Source organism: Nyctereutes procyonoides, unplaced genomic scaffold (genome assembly GCF_905146905.1).
Source record: "Nyctereutes procyonoides isolate TBG_1078 unplaced genomic scaffold, NYPRO_anot_genome, whole genome shotgun sequence".
In the NCBI taxonomy this organism is placed as follows: domain Eukaryota; kingdom Metazoa; phylum Chordata; class Mammalia; order Carnivora; family Canidae; genus Nyctereutes; species Nyctereutes procyonoides.
In genome coordinates, this window is record NW_026575052.1 from 66,444,481 (window position 1) to 66,465,588 (window position 21,108).

General features: G+C 39.5%; 1 protein-coding gene across 2 annotated transcripts in view; it reads left to right on the forward strand.

The window, feature by feature from the left end:
* The first annotated feature begins 8,127 nt into the window (after positions 1 to 8,127).
* The window catches only part of STAM (signal transducing adaptor molecule), a 79,191-nt gene continuing 66,210 nt past the window's right edge, over positions 8,128 to 21,108 (forward strand). For both annotated transcript variants that reach the window (XM_055332603.1, XM_055332604.1), the window contains exon 1: positions 8,128 to 8,349. In XM_055332603.1, coding sequence (XP_055188578.1) covers positions 8,310 to 8,349 — 40 coding nt within the window. In that variant the 5' untranslated portion in view covers positions 8,128 to 8,309. The remainder of the gene's footprint in view (positions 8,350 to 21,108) is intronic.

Here is a 21,108-nt window from a genome sequence, read left to right on the forward strand (position 1 = left end):
TTTTATCCTTTAAATTATATGGAGTCATTTTAAGGTCAGCATATTCTTATTTTTGTTAATGTTCTGTGCCTATTTGACAAAAATGCATGACTTGCGGGGTCATTATGTCAGTTAAATCAAATTAATTGATAGAGTTGACTCTTCTAAGTAATTATTGATTTTCTATTCTATCTTTACCTGAGAAAAGAATTTTGAAATAGCCAACACAGGGGCCCCTAGGTGGTGCAGTGGGTTAAGCATCCAACTTGATTTCAGCTCAGGTCATAATCTCAAGGTCATGAAATCAAACCCTGTGTTAGCTCTGAGCTCCAGCAAGGAGTCTGCTAAATTTCTCTGCCCCTCCCCTATGCTCACACTCTAAAATAAATAAAACTTTAAAAAAATAGCCACGGCAACTATGGATGTATCTATTTCTCCTTTAAGTTTTTGAAGTTTTGTTTCCCTTTTTTTTTTAAGTTTATCATTAGGTTGATACATGTTTAATATGTCTTCTTGGTTAGTTGATCCCTTCAGCACTATGAAATGTCATTCATTATCCCTGGAAAGTTTCCTTTTTTATTTGGTCTGATATTAATATAACCAGAGCTTTCTTTAGTATTTTCAAAAAGTATCTTTTTCCACCATTCACTTTTAACCTACCTTGTCTTTATTTTTAAAACTAGTTTCTTATATAATGCATCATCTAGTTGGATGTTGCTTTTTAAAAAATCTAGTCTGACAATCTCTATCTTTTAATTGGAAGAAGTAGATTTCTTGTATTTAATGTAGTTACTGATATGGTTGGATTTAAATCTCTGTTCCATTTGTTATTTTTGGTCTTTCTTTACTGCCTTTTAAAAGTTTTTTTGAATTTTTCAAAAAATTGCATTTATTTTCACTACTGTTCTATCTATACCCCTTTGCTTGATTTTCTTTGGGAGGGCTATGGCTCTAGGACTTATGCTATGCATTTGAACTTATCATAATCTCTCTTCAAATTGTATTTATATTATACCACTTTATATATAAGGATTCCTCCAACCCTATATTTCTATTTTCCTACTGCCATCCTTTGTACTATTTTATTTCTGCCTATTATCAGTTTCAAAATATACAGTTGATATTTTCATTTTTAAATAAATTTAAAAATAAGTAGAAATGTCTTTTACACTTATTCTCACATGATCATTCTAATGTTCTTCATGCCTCATGTGAAGATTTGTATCATAGATACCATACTCCTTTGCCTAAAATTATTTTCATTTGTATATTTTAACATTTTTCATTGTGTAGATCTGCTGCTGAGGCTTTTTAATGGAAATATTTATTTCACCTTCATTTTTTTTATTAATTAATTTATTTATGATAGTCACACAGAATGAGAGAGAGAGGCAGAGACATAGGCAGAGGGAGAAGCAGGCTCCATGCACCGGGAGCCTGACGTGGGATTCGATCCCGGGTCTCCAGGATCGCGCCCTGGGCGAAAAGGCAGGCGCTAAACCGCTGCGCCACCCAGGGATCCCTTCACCTTCATTTTTAAAAAATATTTTTATAGAGAGAATTCTAGGTTGACATTTTTAAAATTAAGGACTTTAAAGGTCCTGCTACAGTGTTTTTTTTTTTATCTCGCACGGTTTGTCTATTTTAATTCTTTTTTCCTGTTTTTGTCTTTTTGTTTTCCAAATTGTCTTTATCACGATTTTCAGTAATTCGGTCATGCTGTGCCTTGGTGTCATGTTTTATTATTGTTTTCATTAGTTATGATTGGGATTCACTTACATTCTCAGATCTGTGGCAATAGTGTTCATTCAATTTAGGGAAAATTTGGTATTTAAAATTTATTCTTTCCCCTTTTTCTTACTTGCTTTGAAACTACACATTATTTTTTTTTCATGTTTGCTTATGGGTCATTGAGGACAATTTTTTTTGTCTTCTTTCTACATATTTCAATTTGTATACTTTCTGTTGCTGTATCTTTAAGTTGTTATATCTTCAGTGTCTAATCTGTTAATTCTATTTAGTGAGTTTCATCATAGGTATTAGATTATCTGTAGAATTGCCATTTGGTACTTTTTGATATCTTTTATTTTCCTTCCTCATTATGTTCATCTGTAAAGCCTTAACTTTACTGACCATAGTTATAATAGTTCCTTAAATATTTCTGTGTTAATCCAATCATCTATTTAATTTCTGGATATTTCTATGGACTGCTTGCCCTACTAGTTACTGGTCATATTTTCCTGGGCCTTCATGTGTCCAGTAACTTTTTATTCAAGTCTACCCATTTTATATATTTACCAAACACAACAACAAAAAAATAAAAAACAATGGATGGCTGTTAAAAAATAAAGGTGTAGAGACGGGAGTGGAAGAATGAAAACTAGGGAAATAAAATGCTTGATAGTTTTCAGGTTTGCCACCAGAGATACAATATTTTAAATACTTTGAGAAAGAGTGACTTTTAAGAATATTATATTTCAGATTTTCAGCACTAACAGATTGCATATATACAGTTCATTTACTTTTAATAAATTATCAATTGATATTTTATTGAATGGGGAATTAAGAATATAAACTTTGTCTTAAATTGATTTTTTCTTGGCCTTTATTTTTATGACTTAAGGTATAAGTTATATTTTGGGAGATACTTTCTAGACATTTAGGAAGTTTGGGTGCTATATGAAGAAAAACATTTAAGGATATATCATATTTCAGATATAAACATCTTGTTTTCTTGAATGTAATTTATTTATTGGTTTAAAATACCTCTTCTGCTCTCAAGATGGTGCCTGTTAACCTAAACGTAGAATATATTTATTACATACAAAATATTTCTTAGACAGCCACTTTTAAGCAGTAATGTTTTATCTGAATGGATGTTCATTTATACATCCTGATAATTATTTAAATTGTTACTTAACCTCACTCTGGAAAAAAATAAACCTTAACATTGAAACAACAACAAAAAAGTCTAGCCATTTTATTTTTTTGAGTGTTGTATTGTGGGGGTATACTTTTTAATTTCATACTTTGCCCTTCATTTATGTCTTGAGTTTTTCAAGAGGTACTTTTTAAAGCTTTCTTGGAGCAGCTCTAGAGTAGCCTTCTCTTTCAGGCTACTCCTCACTATTAAGACATTACCTTTTGAGGGTTATTAAACATCTAATATCGTCAATTAGGTTTCTTCCCTCTGGCTTTGAGAACTCAAGTGATTTCCGGACTTGTGTGAACTTGTGGGATTTTTCAGATTTTGGTTCCCTGGAAATAGCTCTTTCCTTGAAAGTTCTTTACCTAGACTTGTAGAGCTCTACTGACCCAACTAGATTAGCAGTCAGCCATAGTCTCAAGGGAACTCCTACACAAATTTCTGGAGCTCTTTCTCTACATAGCACCTTCCTATCTTCTAAATTCCAGCCCTTCAGCCTATCCAACTCTGATTTTTCTCTTTAATATAATAAGACCATTTGGTTCCTTTTGAGTTTCCCTTCTCCATAGTATAGTCTAGAAACTGACTCTAGGCAGAAAGCTGTGGCAATCGGAGGGCTCATGCAGGATTCCTTTATCCTTGGGATTACAGTCTGTTGTCCTATGTTTGAAATCAATTGTTTCATGCATTTTGTTCAGTGTTCTATTTGGTTATGGTAAAAAGAGAAGTCCAGATCCTGTTACTGCCTCATGGCTGATAAGTATGTTATTGGAAATATACTACTTTAATCCTGACATATTTTATTTCTTTACTACATTTAGTAAATATTTATGGGACACCTGCTGAGGAAATCTAGAGATAAGTGAGTCACAGACTAATACTATATAAACAAGTAAGAAGTTACAGTATTGTGGTTGCTTTCAAATATAGTCCCAAAATTCTTTAACACTCCTTTCATCAAGAATTGGGTTTTATTTCCTTTCCCCTTGACTGTAGACACTATGACTGCTTGACTAGTAGAATGTAACTGAAACGATACTGTGCCCATTTCCTATCTCTTAGGAAGCTAGCAGTTTATTTTTCCTGTCTCAAGAAAACTAGCAATCTTAGGAAACTAGCAGTTTCCTTTTCGTCTCTTGGAATGCTCAGTCCAATATGCTAGGAGCAACCAAGCAGACACATAGGAGGTCCCATATAGCTATTCTAGCTGACAGCTCCAGTGACCTAGCCAACTGCCAGCATCAGTTGCTAGACATGTAAGAGCAAAAGGTTTCAAACAAATGCTAATCCCAAGGTGCCTTTGAGGCACCCCTGCTGACACTGTGTAGAAGGGAAGCAATCTGTGCCTGCAGAGCTCACTGAATTTCTGATTGGTAATCAAACGGAATGATTATTGTTGCCTTAAGACAAGTTTGGAGGGGTTTCTATATAGTAAAAGACACCTGGAGCAAATATAATACCATTAAGTGCTGTGACAGAGGTGGCCAATAATTAACTAATTCACATGTATTTATTATATGCCTGTTACTGGTCAGGTACTGAGTCAGGAAAGGCTTTTGGGAAGTGAAATCTGAGTAGAGGTTTAGAAAAGGTATCAAATCAGAGAAGGAAAGGTAGAAAAAATTGCTTGTTCGAAGATATGAAACCATGGAGCATCAGAAATGTTAGACTACGAAAAAAGACTGGAGTTGAGGTACTAGAGACCAGCTCAGTAAGGATATACTTACTAAAGCATCAGAATTTAACCCTGAAGGCAGGAGACTACTCTGCAGAATTGTAATCCTGCAATTTATTTACTTAAAGACTGTATTCCCCATAGGATATACTTTAAAAAAGGTTATTTCATATAGAGCATTTGTCCTTATGTATACAGAATGGTACCTGGCTCACATAAGGAATGAATAAATATGTATACTGAGTGACTGAAGAACCATGTGAGAATTTTATAGGAATGACACGGTCAGATCTGCGTGTTAGAAAAATCATTCCAGCAGGGGTTTGGAGAATGGTTTGGAGACAGGTAGGCGCGTTAGTCAGTTCTGCTGTCCTAAGAAATGTTCATTGATTGGAAAGCTTAAACAACAGAAATATATTTTTGGAAGCTTTTAAGTCTTAGACCGTGGTGTCAGCATGATCAGGTTCTGGTGAAAACTCTATTCCTGCTTTTCTTCTGTGTCCTCACAAGGCAAAGAGAGCAAGTTCCCTGGTGTCCATTCTTAAAAGGGCACTAATCCCACCATGAGGGCCCCACCGTCGTAACCTTATCTAAACCTAATTACTGAATGATCTATCAAAGGCTCCATCTCCAAATACCATCAGATACCAGAGCAGGGCTTTAGTGTCAATTTGGGTGGGATGCAAATCAGTCCATAGCACTAAGAAAGGAGAAAAGCATAGTAGAAAGTGGATGTAATAATTCATATAAGAGATGATGAGGGTGTGTACTAGTGTGAATAATCTTTCTGGGGTATTTCTTTTCCTAAACTTTAAAATTATAGATTTTTCTTGGAATAACTCCATTTGCACATTGCTATTGTTTTTTTTTTTTTTTGCTATTGTTTTTTAATGTAGAATTTTCAAAATCGAACCAGAAAAAAAAGGATTTAACATTTTAAAATTAACCACTGAATTTAGTAAACACATACTAAAGAAATGTTTTACTGTGAAATTGACATTTAGTCAATTTAAAAATCTTTTGATATTAAAAGTACAACTCCTGCAGTTTCAATGTTTTAAGGGATAATAACGGAAAGCTAACCTCAAAATACAAACCCATCTCAGTTTTCATATTTGGCTTTTATGCTAAATATAACAATATTATTAAAAGTTCTACATTTAAAAGTTATTTATAGTATAGTCATCATAAAGTCCCCGAGTAGGTAAAGTAATTCTTTTAGGTCAGAAGACATGGATAATGCCACCAAGACTAATTCCTTCACTATTCCCAATGCTTTTACATATTGATGATCAAGGCTTGAACAATTTGGTCACTGGCTTATTGCTGGCAACAGTAATTCAGTCTCCTTAGTGAAGTAAAAGCACATCCAAATGCATTTTCATAAATATTTGGCTTTGATGCAGAGTGCCTATGATTAAGGTGCCCCAGACACTGCTCAGGAGCTTAAGATGGACAAGCTGTCACTTGATTCTGTCAGCCCAGTCATCAGGAACCAGTTTTTGAGAGAGAGAATGTTCTGCTTCTATCAATAGTGATGTTTTAGAAGAATTTAATACTTGCCATACGGGGACACAAACAAGCTTTTTGGCATTGGTTCCTTAAAATGTTAAGGACTGGTGTTACTAACATACCACATTTTTTTACATTGTTGTGTTTTGTTTCTGAAAGAAATATAGGCTCATTAAAATATCTGGAATATATATAATGCACAAAAAACAAAAAAAATCATCCCAAATCTTAACCATATGTGGTTCTCATTTATTTCCTTTCAGACTTTAAGAAAATTGGGAGTATTTTGTAATTTTACATGTTTTTGCAACCTTTTAAAAACTTACGTATTTAGATGTCTTTGTATGAAAATAAAGACCTATATAACCACCTTTAGCTGTGGGGAGTTTTTACATTGTGTTTACTATAATTTACTTGGATATTAATAATGATCTCTTGCACTTATTTGGTGCTTACTATATGCCAGGCAGGCACTCAAGGGCTTGGTTTGAATTCATCCGTTTGATCCTTCACAACCCTATTATTATTCCTGTTCCTCACGGATAAGAAACTGAGGCGCCAAGAGGTGAAGTAATTCATACCACTTCTTAATATTGGACAATGTTAGTGGTTCACAATGCTTTGGTTATATTATAAACAGCGTTTATATCGTTGTTCATGTTCTTAAAAAACATCTTTCCCTGCATGGAACCAGCTTCTCCCTCTGCCTGTGTCTCTCATCAATAAATAAAATCTTAAAAAAAAAAATCTTTATGATGAATTCCATGAAGAACTGCTGGGTCCAGAAGAGTTCTCATTTCTGAAAGCTCTTCTAACAGACGTTCAGGGGTGTCCTTTGGGAAGACCCCGTTAACTTAGACTTCAGGCAACAAGGTGAGTCCACGATTCCCCACATCCCATTTTAATCCCTGTCGGACAAAAAACGTCATCTTCACTTTTGGGAACGAAGAGTGTTCATTGTGAACGGTGCTTGTAAGCATTCTTCGTACACCGATCCCGTCGATGACAAGTCCTAGACCCTTGTTTTCCACGCTACGCTTCGGGGTGCTCTGATTTAGGTATGATCCACCTAATTCCACTTTGTGTGCAAACGCTCCTCCTCTGTCCCAAGCGGGACACAAAGCGTCTGGGTGCTTTCCTTAAGAAATCCGACACGACGTAGGCACCGCTGGTTAAAACACTCCTTAAAACAACAACAACAACAACAACAACAAAACACTAAATAAACGTTTTAAGTCCTTAGGAAGCCCTCATCGAGTTCTAGCTCCATCCGCAGCTTTGTTTTGGGATTTTGCTCGGTCTTCGCGGGGAAGCGGGGTTTACCGTAGAGTAAGTCCCAGGGCGTGAGCCGCATTTTCCGAACATCGCCGCCGCTCAGGGACTGCGCGGTTAGTCAGGAGCCTCGGCCTCAGCCAGAGGCGCTCCCGAACGGGCCCGGCAACCAGGCGTTCGCGGGCCGTCGGGACGCTGCCGCGTTACCTCAGCCTCTCCGGAGTCGCGCGCCCTGACGCTCCCCTCCCCAAGGAGTCGGGCCAACGGGTTCGGCTCACATGACTTCATCCAAGCAAGTTTCTGGTCACCTCAGGCAGCCACCGAACTCACGGCTTTTTAACTTAAATAACCCCCCCCCCGCCCCCACGAAGGCGTGTCCATTCTCCCTCCCTGGGGACCACGAAATGCTCACAGCGCACGGCGTGCGGGGCGAGCACGGGGTCTCGCTCAACGCTCACGCGACCCTCTTTCTTTCTCAGCCTCTGATTCACTCCCGGGCTCGGGGGGCGGCCCCGGCGCGCCTGAAGGACCCCGCCCTCCGGGGACTCCCGGCCGAAGCGAAGGCAGAAGACGCAGGCGTCGCTCCCACTCTCCGGGACGACCGATCGCAAGGGGAGTCGGGCGGACGGGGGCGCGTTGGCGGGGCCGGCTTCGGCGGGGCCGGTTCCGGGCAGCTTCTGAGCAGGCAGCGCCGAGGTCGCCCCGGTTCCCGACAGGCTCCGCGCGCGGGAGGGGCTTGTCTGCGCCTGCGCTGTTGCCGCCGCCGCCGCCGCCGCCGACGCCGCCGCGGTTGCTGGGGGTCTGTGAGAGGTGGGGCTGTCGCCACCCCTGTGGAGTCCGTCCGTGTTGCCGTGCTTGCCCGAGGAAGTCTTCCCGCGCGCGTCGCCCCCGGACTCCCGTGGTGTCGAGGGGGAGTCCCCGCGGACACCCGGGCACGCAGCGGAGATGCCTCTCTTTGCCACCAATCCCTTCGATCAGGATGTTGGTAAGCGCTCCTGCCGCTCCCTGGCCACCCCGCGCGGGAGCGCCTGCCCGCCCTGCCCGCCCTGGGCGCGCGTGCCCGACCCCCCGGCCGCGGCCCGCTGCTTCGCCTTCCCCGAGGCTCCGTCCTGAAGACTCTGGAGGAGGCTGGGGGCTTGGCTCGCCCATTTTTGGGAAGAAATGGGACTCGGAGAGCCTGCGAAGTGGGCCTTAGACTAGGGCTGTGGGCTTCGGGAGCCCCGCTGTGGAGAGGGCTGGTGGGGGGGGGGGCCTCGGAGGAACAGCTGGTGTGGCACCTGGGGCGGCACCTGGGGCGGCACCTGGGGCTGGGACGGCGCCTCCGCAGGACGGGGAGTGGAGAGCTGAGCAGCAGTCGGTCACCAGGGGAGGACTGTAAGCCCTCCAGTGAAGTGTTTGCCTGGACAAATGTCAAACGTTTGGAACTAGGGGGATGTTTTAGGTTAGCTTCCGTAGGGGGTTTTAAGATTTATTTATTTAGTTTTAGTTTTTGCAATTGTAACGGGTGGAGAGAGCTGCTGGCTAAGGGTAGAATCACAAAAATGTCGGGAGAGGTGAAAATGGAATAGTTGGCAACAACTGAAACCGAACGGGGGACCTGAGCCACTGTGCTGCCTTCTTTAGGCACTGTCTCAGTATTTCACGAAGTGTGCAGGAGGACCTTAAATCTGGAAGTGCTGCCTTGTTCTAATTTTTCAAATGTCCCTTCTGCTTTGTTTTTCTGTTTTCTGAATCACTGGTTTGGGGTCCTGACCATACCGATTCAACAGGTTAGGGATCCCCCACCTCCCCACTCTCCTGGGTTTGAGGGTGATAATTACAGACTTTGAGTTTCCTGGAGTAGAATTTTGGGGTGATTTGGATGCACTTAGGAACTACTGTGGCACACAAGTATGGAATGAAAGCAAGCCAGATACCGTGACTAATTACTATAGTAAAGACATGTAAGGACACCCTTAGGGAGTTGCTTTTTTTTTTTTTTAAGATTTTATTTATTTATTCATGAGACATACACAGAGAGAGAGGCAGAGACACGGGCAGAGGGAGAAGCAGGCTCCCATTAGGGAGCCAGATGTGGGACTGGATTCCGGGATCCCAGGACCACGCCCTGAGCCAAAGGTAGACACTCAACCACTGAGCCATCCAGGCGTTCTGGAGTTGCTTTTTTATTATTTTGTTTAATTACAAATGGTAGGTGTTGATTTTTGCTTTTCAACTCTTCCTTAGAACATGTCACTGAGGCTTGGAGGTTTGGGTTAAGACTAGAAAATGGGTTCAGTCCTATCTTGGCCACTGCCTAGCTCATGGTGAGATCATGGGCAAATCCCTGAAGCTCTTTGAGTCCCAGAGTGCTGCTCCTCTTTAAAACGTGGGAAAAAACACATTGTGTTTGTGATTCCGTGAAATGATACATGTAGAGGGCTCAATGAAATAATGTGTGTAGTGCCTTTGTAGTCATCTAAATGATTGCTATTTTTGGTGGCAGTTTAAATGCATGGCCTGAATCAGCAGTGGATGGAACTTTAGAGATAGCCAATAATACTTAATAAATAATTGGAAAATTGCGTTTAATTCAGTAAGCACTTAGCACACAGTACAGATGGTCCCCGACTCACAATAGTTCAACTTAACGATTTTTTGACTTTAGTATGGTGCGAAAGGGATATGCATTCAGTAGAAACTGTACTTTGCATTTTGAATTTGGATCTTTTCCCGGGAAAGCCATATGCAGTCGGTATGATCCTCTCTCATGATGCTAGGCAGTAGCACCCACCTGTGGTTCCCAGTCACCCATGCAACCACAAGGGTAAACTACCAGTATACTTGGGCCATTCTGCATTAATACAGGCATTCTGTTTTTTCCCCACTTTCAGTACACTATGCAATAAATTATATGAGATATTCAACATTTTTAAAAATAAAATAGGCTTTAAAATCTTTAAAAAAAAATTAAAATCTAAAATAAAATAGGCTTTATGTTAGATTTTGCCCAAACAGGCTAAACTAAGTTTTCTGAGCACACTCTTAAGTAGCCTTAGTAGGTTAGCCTAAGCTGTAATGTAGGTTAGGTGAATTTACTGCAATTTTGACTTAGGATATTTTCAACTTACTGTGGGTTTGAGACCTGAGTCTAGAAAGATCTGTATTTACAGGAAATTGTCATAGTGACGTCACAGGTGAGTAAGATGTGGTTGCTGCTCTCAAGCAATTTTATCACATTACAGTAATTTTTAGGGCAAATGCTTAAAACAATTTCTTAATACCTCTGTTTTCAGAACTTTTATTTATCTATTTTTCATAGCCGCATATAATCTAGTTTCTAACTACATTCACTTTTATATTCTGCCCCCCCTTTTTTTTTTAAGATTTTATTTATTTGAGAGATACAGAAATAGGGACAGAGATAGCAAGAGAGAGCACTAGTGGGGAGGAGAGCAGGCTCCCTGCTCCTAGCCAGATGCGGGACGCCGGGCTCAGGGTTAAGGGTTGGATCCCAGGACCCTAGGATCAGACGCTTAACCAAGTCACCCAGGTGCACTTATCCTACTGACTTTTAAGCACACATTTAAATCAATTTCTTAATGACAAACTTAACTTCCCAAGTACCTACCTACACCAGGGTTTGATTAGTTAATGTCTTATGTGTCAGTTCATTCTAATTTATTTTTTCTACATTTGTACCTGTGCTCATGATTAAAGGACAACTCAGAATCCAACTCATTATTGAATCATTTCCTGATTACTCTAGCCTAGGATTTCTCAGTAGTAATCGTATTGACAGTTTAGACGAGATAATTACCTTTGTTGTGGAGGTCTGTCTTGTGCAATGTAGGGGGTTTAGCAGCAGGTCTGACCTCTACCCAGTAAATACTAGTGCCAACCCCCCCACACCCCCCATGATTTTTAAAGTTTTCAGACATTACTAAATAGCCCTTGGGGTCATAAAATAGCTTTCAGCTGAGAACCACTCTTTTTTTTTTTTTTTACCCCCCCCCGTAATCTTCTCCCTTTTCCAAACTCCTGCAACGCTTTCTGTCTTTACCAAATTATTTAGTATTAAAGATAGTTATATCCTGTATTATGCTCCGTAATTATTTTATTGGTTGCTACATAGTAGTTGCCTAATAAATGTTTGTTTGATTGAGACTGTCTCAACTGAGGCTGTTAAACAGTAAGCTTCTTGAATGTAAGGACATTATTTTGCTCCAGGAAAGCTTATCTTTTAAAGTTAGGTTCTGGTATTTGGATCCATTTGCTCTTCATGAAAATATGAGAGGTTACCCTAAGGAGACCTGTCAGAGACGCCCAGTAAATAATCCTTGGAAAGAGTCCAATGGACTCCCATCTTAATTTTTTTTTACTAATATACAGAATATGGTATGTAGAATAAATTTAACAACATTCCTTCTTAGTCTATCAGTGAGTATGTGACATTAAAGTAGTCATACTGTCACTTGATTTAATTATCACTTAACAGAATATACATTTGTACTTCTTCAGAATTAACTGCCTTTAGCTTTATTCATAAACTGAGATGGTGAATCAGAAATGCACTGATTTATAGAATGTAACATTTTATACAGAGACAAAATACTGGTTATAGCTTTTTCCCTGTGAGAAATGCTGAGATGTGTTAGAATGTGAGCTCCATAAGGACAGGGATTGCTCTATACTATATCCCAAACATGTAGACTACTAATAAAACATTCAGCAAACATTTATTGAATACATGAGTCTCTTTTTGGATGTTGTATTTCTTGATCAGTTCAATTATTGAATTATAATAATAACTTATTCCATCAAATTTTTATTTCAAAGTCCCCTAGTGACTTCAATCTTGCCGAGTCTAACGGTTATTTCCTGGTCTATTTCTGTGTTGATCTCTTAGCTTTCCTCTTTGATATACTTTATTTACTTGGTTTCCAGGACATCAAACTTTTGCTCATTTTCTGCTTAGCTTCTGTTTAGTCTTCTTGGCTTCTTGTTTTTGTGACTTCCAAATTCAAACCAAGCCTCAGGCTCAGTCCTGGAAATTCTTTGACATTTTTCCCCTTGCAGTATTACTAGGCAATTTAGCTTAGTGTTACAAATTCAGACTCTGGAGCTGTACTGCTTGAATTTATTCCCCAACTTTGTTGCTTATCAGTGACAGTGACACTGTGCCTCAGTTTCCTTGTCTTTAATATGGGAGATAGTGATAAATGGTTCTTAATTTTCTTACCAGAACCTCCTCATTTCTTCACCCTTGCCTATTTCATTTAGATGGCACCATTGCTATATCCTGTCACTCATCCCTGATGTCTTCGAGTCATCATTGTTTCTTCTTTTTTCACTTTCCACATCCATTTTATCAGTAAGATCTTTTGGCTTTACTTTAAAAATATATCCAGAATTTTGTCACTTCTCCTTACGTTACCATTATTGTCTTATTCTAGTCATTGGTACCTCTTTCTTAGACTACGGCAAGAGGTTTATAGTTGCACTACATGCTTGCCCTCTATAGTCAGTTCTCCTCTACAAAGGTCATTGATCTTTTTTTTTTAATATTCTTTTTTAAATTTATTTATGACAGTCTCACAGAGAGAGAGAGAGAGAGAGAGAGAGGCAGAGACATAGGCAGAGGGAGAAGCAGGCTCTATGCACCGGGAGCATAGAGTCTCCAGGATTGCGCCCTGGGCCAAAGGCAGGCGCTAAACCGCTGCGCCACCCAGGGATCTCCTGATCTTTTAAAAATCTTAGATAATGTCACCTGCTCAGAACCCTCCAATAGCTTTCTATCCCCTTACAGGGAAATGCACATTCCTTGTCGTGGCTTACAATTAGGCCCCTTCCTGTATGTCTGATATGATTTGATCTCCAGACTTTCTCATTCTAAGCTTTTTGGGTCTGAACACTCCAAGGTCATTCCTGCCTTTATATTGTGCTGTCTTCTTTGCTTGAATGTTTTTCCCCTTGGTATTTGAAGATCCAGATGTCCATTACATCATTCAAGACTGTTCAAATGAGTTTCTAAGAGAGTCTTTCCCTAATTACTTTCTGTAAAAAAAAAAAAAAAAAAAAAAAAATCCATTTTTACTCCCTCACTTTGTTGCCTTGTTCCATTTCATTTTTCTTTATGGTACTCAACTATCTGATATTGATTGATTGATTGTCTCCTGTATGGAGTATAAACTCCACATAAGGAGACTTTCATTTTTATCTCTTAATACCTAGGGACAGTATCTGGTACATACTCAATAAATAATAAGTATTTATCAGATAATGAATTACTAATTTTTTTTATCTCCAGTCTTGTATTTCTGTTTGGTGTTCTATTATTACCTAGACATCAATCTATCAGAAAACCAAACTTATTTTCCAGTCTGATTATACTTTCATTATATAGTAGTTTTTTTCTTTAAGATTTTATTTATTCATAAGAGACACACAGAGAGAAAGAGAGGCAGAGACACAGGCAGAGGGAGAAGCAGGCTCCATGCAGGGAGCCCAATGCGGGACTCGATCCCAGGCCTCCAGGATCACACCCTGGGCCGAAGCAGGTGCTAAACTGCTGAGCCACCCAGGGACCCCCCTCATTATATAGTAATTTTACGGTGTTCTAGTTATCCTGATTTGAAACCCTAGAGACATCTTCGAATCATTACCCTGCCTCTGCTAAATCATCATATCTTTGTTTTTGTAATAGTACTCTTTTGTATTTCTAATCAAAGTACTTTGGACCAGTTCGTATCCTGTAGACTTGGCCATATTTTTAGTCTTATCTTTTTAGTCCATTCAGTCATAAAACACAGCCATTTTAATTTTCATAATTTTTTTTAAAGGATTTTATTTACTTATTCATGAGAGACAGAGGCAGAGACACAAGCAGAGGGAGAAGCAGGCTCCATGCAGGGAGCCTGATGCGGGACTCGATCCTGAGTCTCCAGTATCACTCCTTGGGCTGAAGGCGGCACTAAACCGCTGAGCCACCGGGGCTGCCCTAATTTTTTTTTTAATTTTTATTTTATTTATGATAGTCACAAACAGAGAGAGAGGCAGAGACACAGGCAGAGGGAGAAGCAGGCTCCATGCAGGGAGCCTGATGTGGGACTCGATCCTGAGTCTCCAGTATCACTCCTTGGGCTGAAGGCGGCACTAAACCGCTGAGCCACCGGGGCTGCCCTAATTTTTTTTTTTAATTTTTATTTTATTTATGATAGTCACAAACAGAGAGAGAGAGAGGCAGAGACACAGGCAGAGGGAGAAGCAGGCTCCATGCACCGGGAGCCCGACGTGGGATTCGATCCCGGGTCTCCAGGATCGCGCCCTGGGCCAAAGGCAGGCGCCAAACCGCTGCGCCACCCAGGGATCCCTGCCCTAATTTTCATAAATGTTAATGCTACATTATTCTTCTGCAGTATGTATGGCGTGATGGAAGGACTTTGGGCTTTGGGTTTGAATTGCAGGTGCAGCATTTGCTGTTAGTAAATGGGCACAGTGTGGACAAGTACAGAAGCCCTGTAAGTTCTGTTTCCACCTTTGTAAATATGGATAAAAATACCCCAAGGAGTTGCTATGAGAAATAGTTATAGAAACACATGACATTCTAATTCTTTTCTGGAGATAATATGTTTCAAATCCAGTATGCTCAAAATCATATCCAGACTTCTCAAATACGCTTTTCCTCTGTTCTGATTAATGGTACTTCAGTTTAGTCACACATGTCAAGAATCTTGACTTCTGTAGTTGTAATTTTCTACATTCCAGACAACAAGCACATACTGTCTACTATGTGCTAGGCACATGGAACGTGCCCTCAAGGATTTGGTATTGCTATAGTCTGTATGCTTTATCTTCCATATAAAGCTCTTGAATCCACACTTATTTTTCCTCCATTCATGCCTCCCATCCTTTCCTCTGCTAGGGCAGGCTTAGATCCCTCAACTCTTAGATTAGTACAGTAGACTGTTATCCCTGCCTGCAGTCTGTTGCCATTTTCTGGATGGCTGATAATATTTCTAAAATGTAATATCATATATCTCCTCTGATTGAAGCATTTCAGTGAATCTACACCTTTCACAGGAATTTGAACTTCTTAGCATAGAATGTAAGACCTTTTAGCATTTAGCTTCCTTTTTACCTCTTCATCCTTACTTTCCACTGCGTTTCTCAAGGCATGTTTCCTTGTTGCTTTTATACTGCTACTTTTTCAGATATGAACCTCTGGCCTGGCATAGCCTTCTCTTCATTAGTCTTCATTTAAGGATGTGGTGCATGGTAAAACACTTAATACAGTACTTGCCGTATAAGCAGCAGTGGATACATTTTATCTTCTCTTATCATTAGTAGTAGTTGTGGAGCCTCGAGAGACTGCTCACGTTCTAAGGGGTGGAATCAGTTACTGTGAAAATATGTTCAGGGGAGAAATGTGAAAATTTAGAATATAGGTCCCTTCAAAGTCTGATAACCATTGGGTGAGAAATTGTACTCAGTGTTTCTTCTGTTTTGATTTTACTTCTCCTATTAGGTATATTCCTTGTATAGCTTTTCAGGTTTGCATTTCTATTTTGCACTTTTCTCTTAGATGCTTCCACACTGTTCCTTTGACGCCTACTTCTTTTCTGGTTAGTAGAGCTTCAGATTGCTTTTCTTTGTAAACACAGTTTCTGGCGGTCAGGGGGGATACGAACTTTAGATGAAACATTTTGGAAAAATTGATAACCATCATCTCCAAAAGACAATAATTTCTTAAAGACTTGCTTTCTTCATTAGCCATTTTTGACGAACTGTTACATGTCTAAGCTGATTGATTTTTTTCCCCCCCGATAGCCAGAACATGATGGGCAATCATCCTGTCAGCATTTCTCACCTCCCCAAATCTTTGATAGTCATAAATCCTGAGAAAATCAGAAATAGCTGCTTATCAGAAAAAGATCTCCAATGCATTGAGAAGACTGTTGAAATTCAAATGAGGCTCTGCATGTGTTTTTCTGGGTACCTAAGCAAATTTCTCAGTCTTCTCCTTTTGGGTATAAGTATACCTGGGAGATCTTGCTGGTTCTGTTTCAGATTTCCACAGTAAAGCAAATATTGCAATACAGAGAATTAAATGAGTTTTGTTTCTCAGTGCATATAGGTTATATTTACATTATACCATAGTTTATTAAGTGCAATAGCGTCATGTCAAAAAAATGTATATACCTCAATTTAAAAATACTTTATTGCTAAACAAAAATGCTAACCATTATCTGAGTTTTCATTAAGTCATAATGTTTTTGCTAGTGGAGGGTCTTACCTTGGTGTTGATGGCTCCTGACTGATCAGGATGGTCGTTGCTGGAGACTGGGGTGGCAGTGGCAATTTCTTCAAACAGCAGTGAAGTTTTCCACATCGATAGGCTCTTCCTTTCATTGAAATATTTATTTCTCTGTAGCATGCAATGCTGTTTGACACCATTTTACCCATAGTAGAACTTATTTCAAAATTGGAATCAGTCCTCTCAAACCCTGCTGCTGCTTTATCAACTAAGTTTATGTAATCGTTTAAATACTGTCACATTTCAACAGTTTTCACAGCATTTTCTAGTAGATTCCATCTCAGGAAACCACTTTCTTTGCAAGCAACTCCTCATCTGTTCAAATTTTATCATGAGATGACAATAATTCGGTCCCATCTTCAGGCTCCACTTCTAATTCTAGTTCTTTTGCTATTTCTGCCTCATCTGCAGTTACTTCTTCCACTGAAGTCTTGATCCCCTCAGAGTCATCCATGACAGCCGGAATCCGCTTCTTCCAAACTCCTGTTCGTGTTGATCTTTTGACAAACTTCCCATGAATTGTGAATGTTCTTACTGGCATCTAGAATAGAGATCCTTTCCAGGTTTTCAATTTTCTTTGCCCAGATCCATGAATGGAATTTGTATCCATGGCAGCTGTAGCCTTAGGAAATAAATAAATAAATATTTTTAATGATTTTATTTGAGAGATATCATGGAGAGGGAGGATGGCAGAGCAGAGGGAAGGGGACAAGGCAGACTCCCTGCTGAGCAACTCAGGACTCAGTCCCAGGACTCTTAGATCATGAGCTGAGTCAAAGTCAGATACTCAACTGACTGAGCCACCCAGGTGCCCCAGGAAATATATTTCTTAAGTAATAAGACTTGGAAGTCAAAATGACTTCCCTGATCCAAGTGCTGCAGAATGGGTGTTGTATTAACAGACATGAAAACAACATTAATCTTGGTGTATATGTCCTTCAGAGCTTTTGGGTGGCCAGGTGCATTGTCAATGAGAGCTTGTATTTTGAGAGGAATTATCTTTTATTTTCTGAGCAGATCTCAACAGTGGACTAAACTTTTACTGAACCAGGTTGTAAACAGATGTGCCATCTTCCAGGCATTATTCCATTCACAGAGCACAGGCAGCGTAGATTGGCATAATTCTTAAAAGGCACTAGGATTTTCAGAATGGTAAATGAGTATTGGCTTCAACTTAAAGTCACCACCTGCACTAGCCTCTAACAAGAGAGTCATTCCTGTCTTTCAAAGCTTTGAAGTCAAGTATTGACTTTTCCCTAGCTATGGAGGTCCTAGTCAGCATCTTTTGCCTCTATAAGGCTGTTTTGTCTATGTTGAAAATCTGTTTAGTGTAGCCACCTCATTAATGATCTTAGCTGCATCTTCTGGATAACTTGCAGCTTCTACCTCAGCGCTTGCTGCTTCACCTTGCTCTTTTATCTTAGGGAGATGGCTTCTTTTCTTAAGCCTCATGAATCAACCTCTGCTAGCTTCAGACTTCTCTTTTGTGTAGCTTCCTTTCATTTTTCAGTCTTCATAGAATTGACCTTGTTCTGGATGGGGCTTTGGTATAAGGGGATTTTATGCCTCATTTGATCTTCTCTCCAAGCTACTCAAACTTTTCTCCGTATTGACAATAAAGCTGCCTCACTTTCTTTTTATTTTTAAATTTTTATTTATTTATTTATGATAGTCATCACAGAGAGAGAGAGAGAGAGAGAGGCAGAGACACAGGCAGAGGGAGAAGCAGGCTCCATGCACTGGGAGCCCGATGTGGGACTCGATCTTGGGTCTCCAGGATCGCGCCCTGGGCCAAAGGCAGGCGCCAAACCGCTGCACCACCCAGGGATCCCGCTGCCTCACTTTCTTATCATTTGTGTGTTCACTGGAGTATTTTCATTTCCTTCAAGAACTTTTCCTTTGCATTCACAACTTGGTTAACTGTTTGCTTCAACAGACTTAGCTTTTGGCCTATCTCAGCTTTTTGACATGTCTTCCTCACTAAGCTTAACCATTTCTAGCTTGATTTATTTATTTATTTATTTATTTATTTATTTATTTATTTATTTATTTTTTCATTTCTAGCTTTAAAGACACGTGTGACTCTTCTTTTCACTTGAACACTTAGAGGCCATCATGAGTTACTAATTGGCCTAATTTCGATATTGTTGTATCCCAGGGAATATAGGGAGGCCCAAAGAGAAGGAGAGAAATGGGGGAATGGCCAGTGTACAGTTAATATACACACTTTATTAAGTTCATCGTCTTAATATGGATGCAATTTGTGATGCTTCAAAACAGTTAAAAGAGTTGCAACATTAAAGATTACTGGTCTTTGGGCAGCCCTGGTGGTTTCAGCAGTTTAGAGCTGCCTTCGGCCCGGGGTGTGATCCTGGAGACCTGGGATTGAGTCCTGTGTCGGGCTCCCTGTATGGAGCCTGCTTCTCCCTCTGCCTGTGTCTTTGCCTCTCTCTCTCTGTCATGAATGAATAAATACAATCTTAAAAAAAAAAGATTACTGGTCTTTGTATACAGGCATACCTTGAAGGTATTGTGGGCTGGGTTACAGAACACTATAATAAAGTGAACATCTCAATAGTGAGTCAGGTGAGTTTTGTTATTTCCCCGTGTATATAAAAGTTACATTTGTACTATACTGTAGTTTATTGAGTATGCAATAGCATCCTGTTTAACAATGCATACACCTTAATTAAAAAATACTTTATTGCTAAAAAATGCCCACCATCATCCGAGTTTTAGCAAGTCATAATCACTGATCACAGATCACTATACCAAATATAATGAAAAAGTTTGAAATATTGCAAAAATTATCAAAATGTGACACATGGAAAAATGGTGCCAAAGACTTGCGCAAAGCAAGGTTGCCACAAACCTTCAATTTGTAAAAAAACAAAAAAAAAACAAAAAAAACCCGCAGTATCTGCAAAGTGCAATAGAGTGAAGTGCAATAAAATGAACTTTGCATCAGAGTAAGGATAATCTGGGGATAAAATGAGATCATTATGAAGCTTTCAATTCTTTAAGAAGCAAGTCCCTTTTTTTTTTTTTGCTTGGCACTTTTACCTTCCCTACAACCCTCTTTCTGTCTTAGAAAATAGTATTGACTTTGCTACTCACAAAACCATGTTGAATTGTTACTAATAGTTTTTATTCTTCCAATTTAAAATGTATTTGTTGTTTTGTAACTGAGAAGAACTGTGCTCCTGCTCTTGTTGATCTTGAGCCAGCATCAATAAATAATCTGAATAGTTTCAGAGTTTGGAAATGGGTTGCATTTCTGATTTATGTAAGTTTGAGTCAGATTCTGATCTTGTTTCAAAGAAGGTAGTTCATGACTGCTCACCTTGTTCACCTGTTCAGTAGGTACACCTTAACTCAAGAACTGTGAGATCATACTTTGCTACGGTAATAAGCCATTTATATTTGATCAGACATAAGCATATCATTTCTGGTCAACAATTGACTTAGTAATTTAAGACTTAAATAGCTTAGCTATTGTATTTTTAAATAAGGTGATAAGTTTTAAAATTTAAGTGTTTTCTTTTACAAAAATGCATTGTTTTTAAGAAGCCTGCTTGGCTACCAGTCAGTAAGGATGATGATTAATTATTTAAATACACTATCAGATCAAAGTGATGACTTACTTTCCTTTTCTAAGATGAAGTAAATGTTAGACCAGAGGATATTGATCAGGTGATTCACTCAATATTCTTTGGCTTCCTAAAGGTTGGGATCTATGAGGTTGGGACTCCCCAGAGCAGTTCCACTTGGATTGGTTTACATATTGAGTTTCTTTGAAGGTAAAATTTTCTTATAAAAGAGAGTAATGAATAATAAAGTGTGTCACTGGTCTTTGTCCCTGTTTCCTGAGAGGGACCCTCTAATTCTTTAGAATTTCTTGAGTGATGATAGGAGCATCCTATTCAGGAAGGGCTCTTAGGACAGTATTTTAGTTTATGCTAATGAGATGACTCAGCATGGAAGCTGGTCACTCCAAAAGACTTAGCCTTGTGATTAGATGGTTGGGACTTTGAGTCATATGATATTAGCCAGACCTCCAGAGAAGGGTAGGAGGCCTGGAGATTGAGTTCCAGGAGGTGGCCGATAATACTTCATGTACTGAAATGCCAATAAAAACTCTGGACACCAAAACTTGGTTGAGCCTTCTTGGTGATACACATTGGTGTGCCAGGAGGATCATGCATCCTGAGGGCATAGAAGCTTTGGCTTTGGGATTGTCCCAGGCCTTAGTCCCACACTTCATTGATTGGTTCAGATGTGTATTTTTTGTAATAAAACTGTAATCATAATGCTTTTCTGAGTATTGTGAGTTGTTACAGTGAATTAATGAACCTGAAAGGGATATTGGGAATCCCTGATTTTGTAGCCAGTTGGTCAGAAGTGCATATGACCTGGGAACTCCAGAGCTTGTTGCCTATGCCTGAAGTG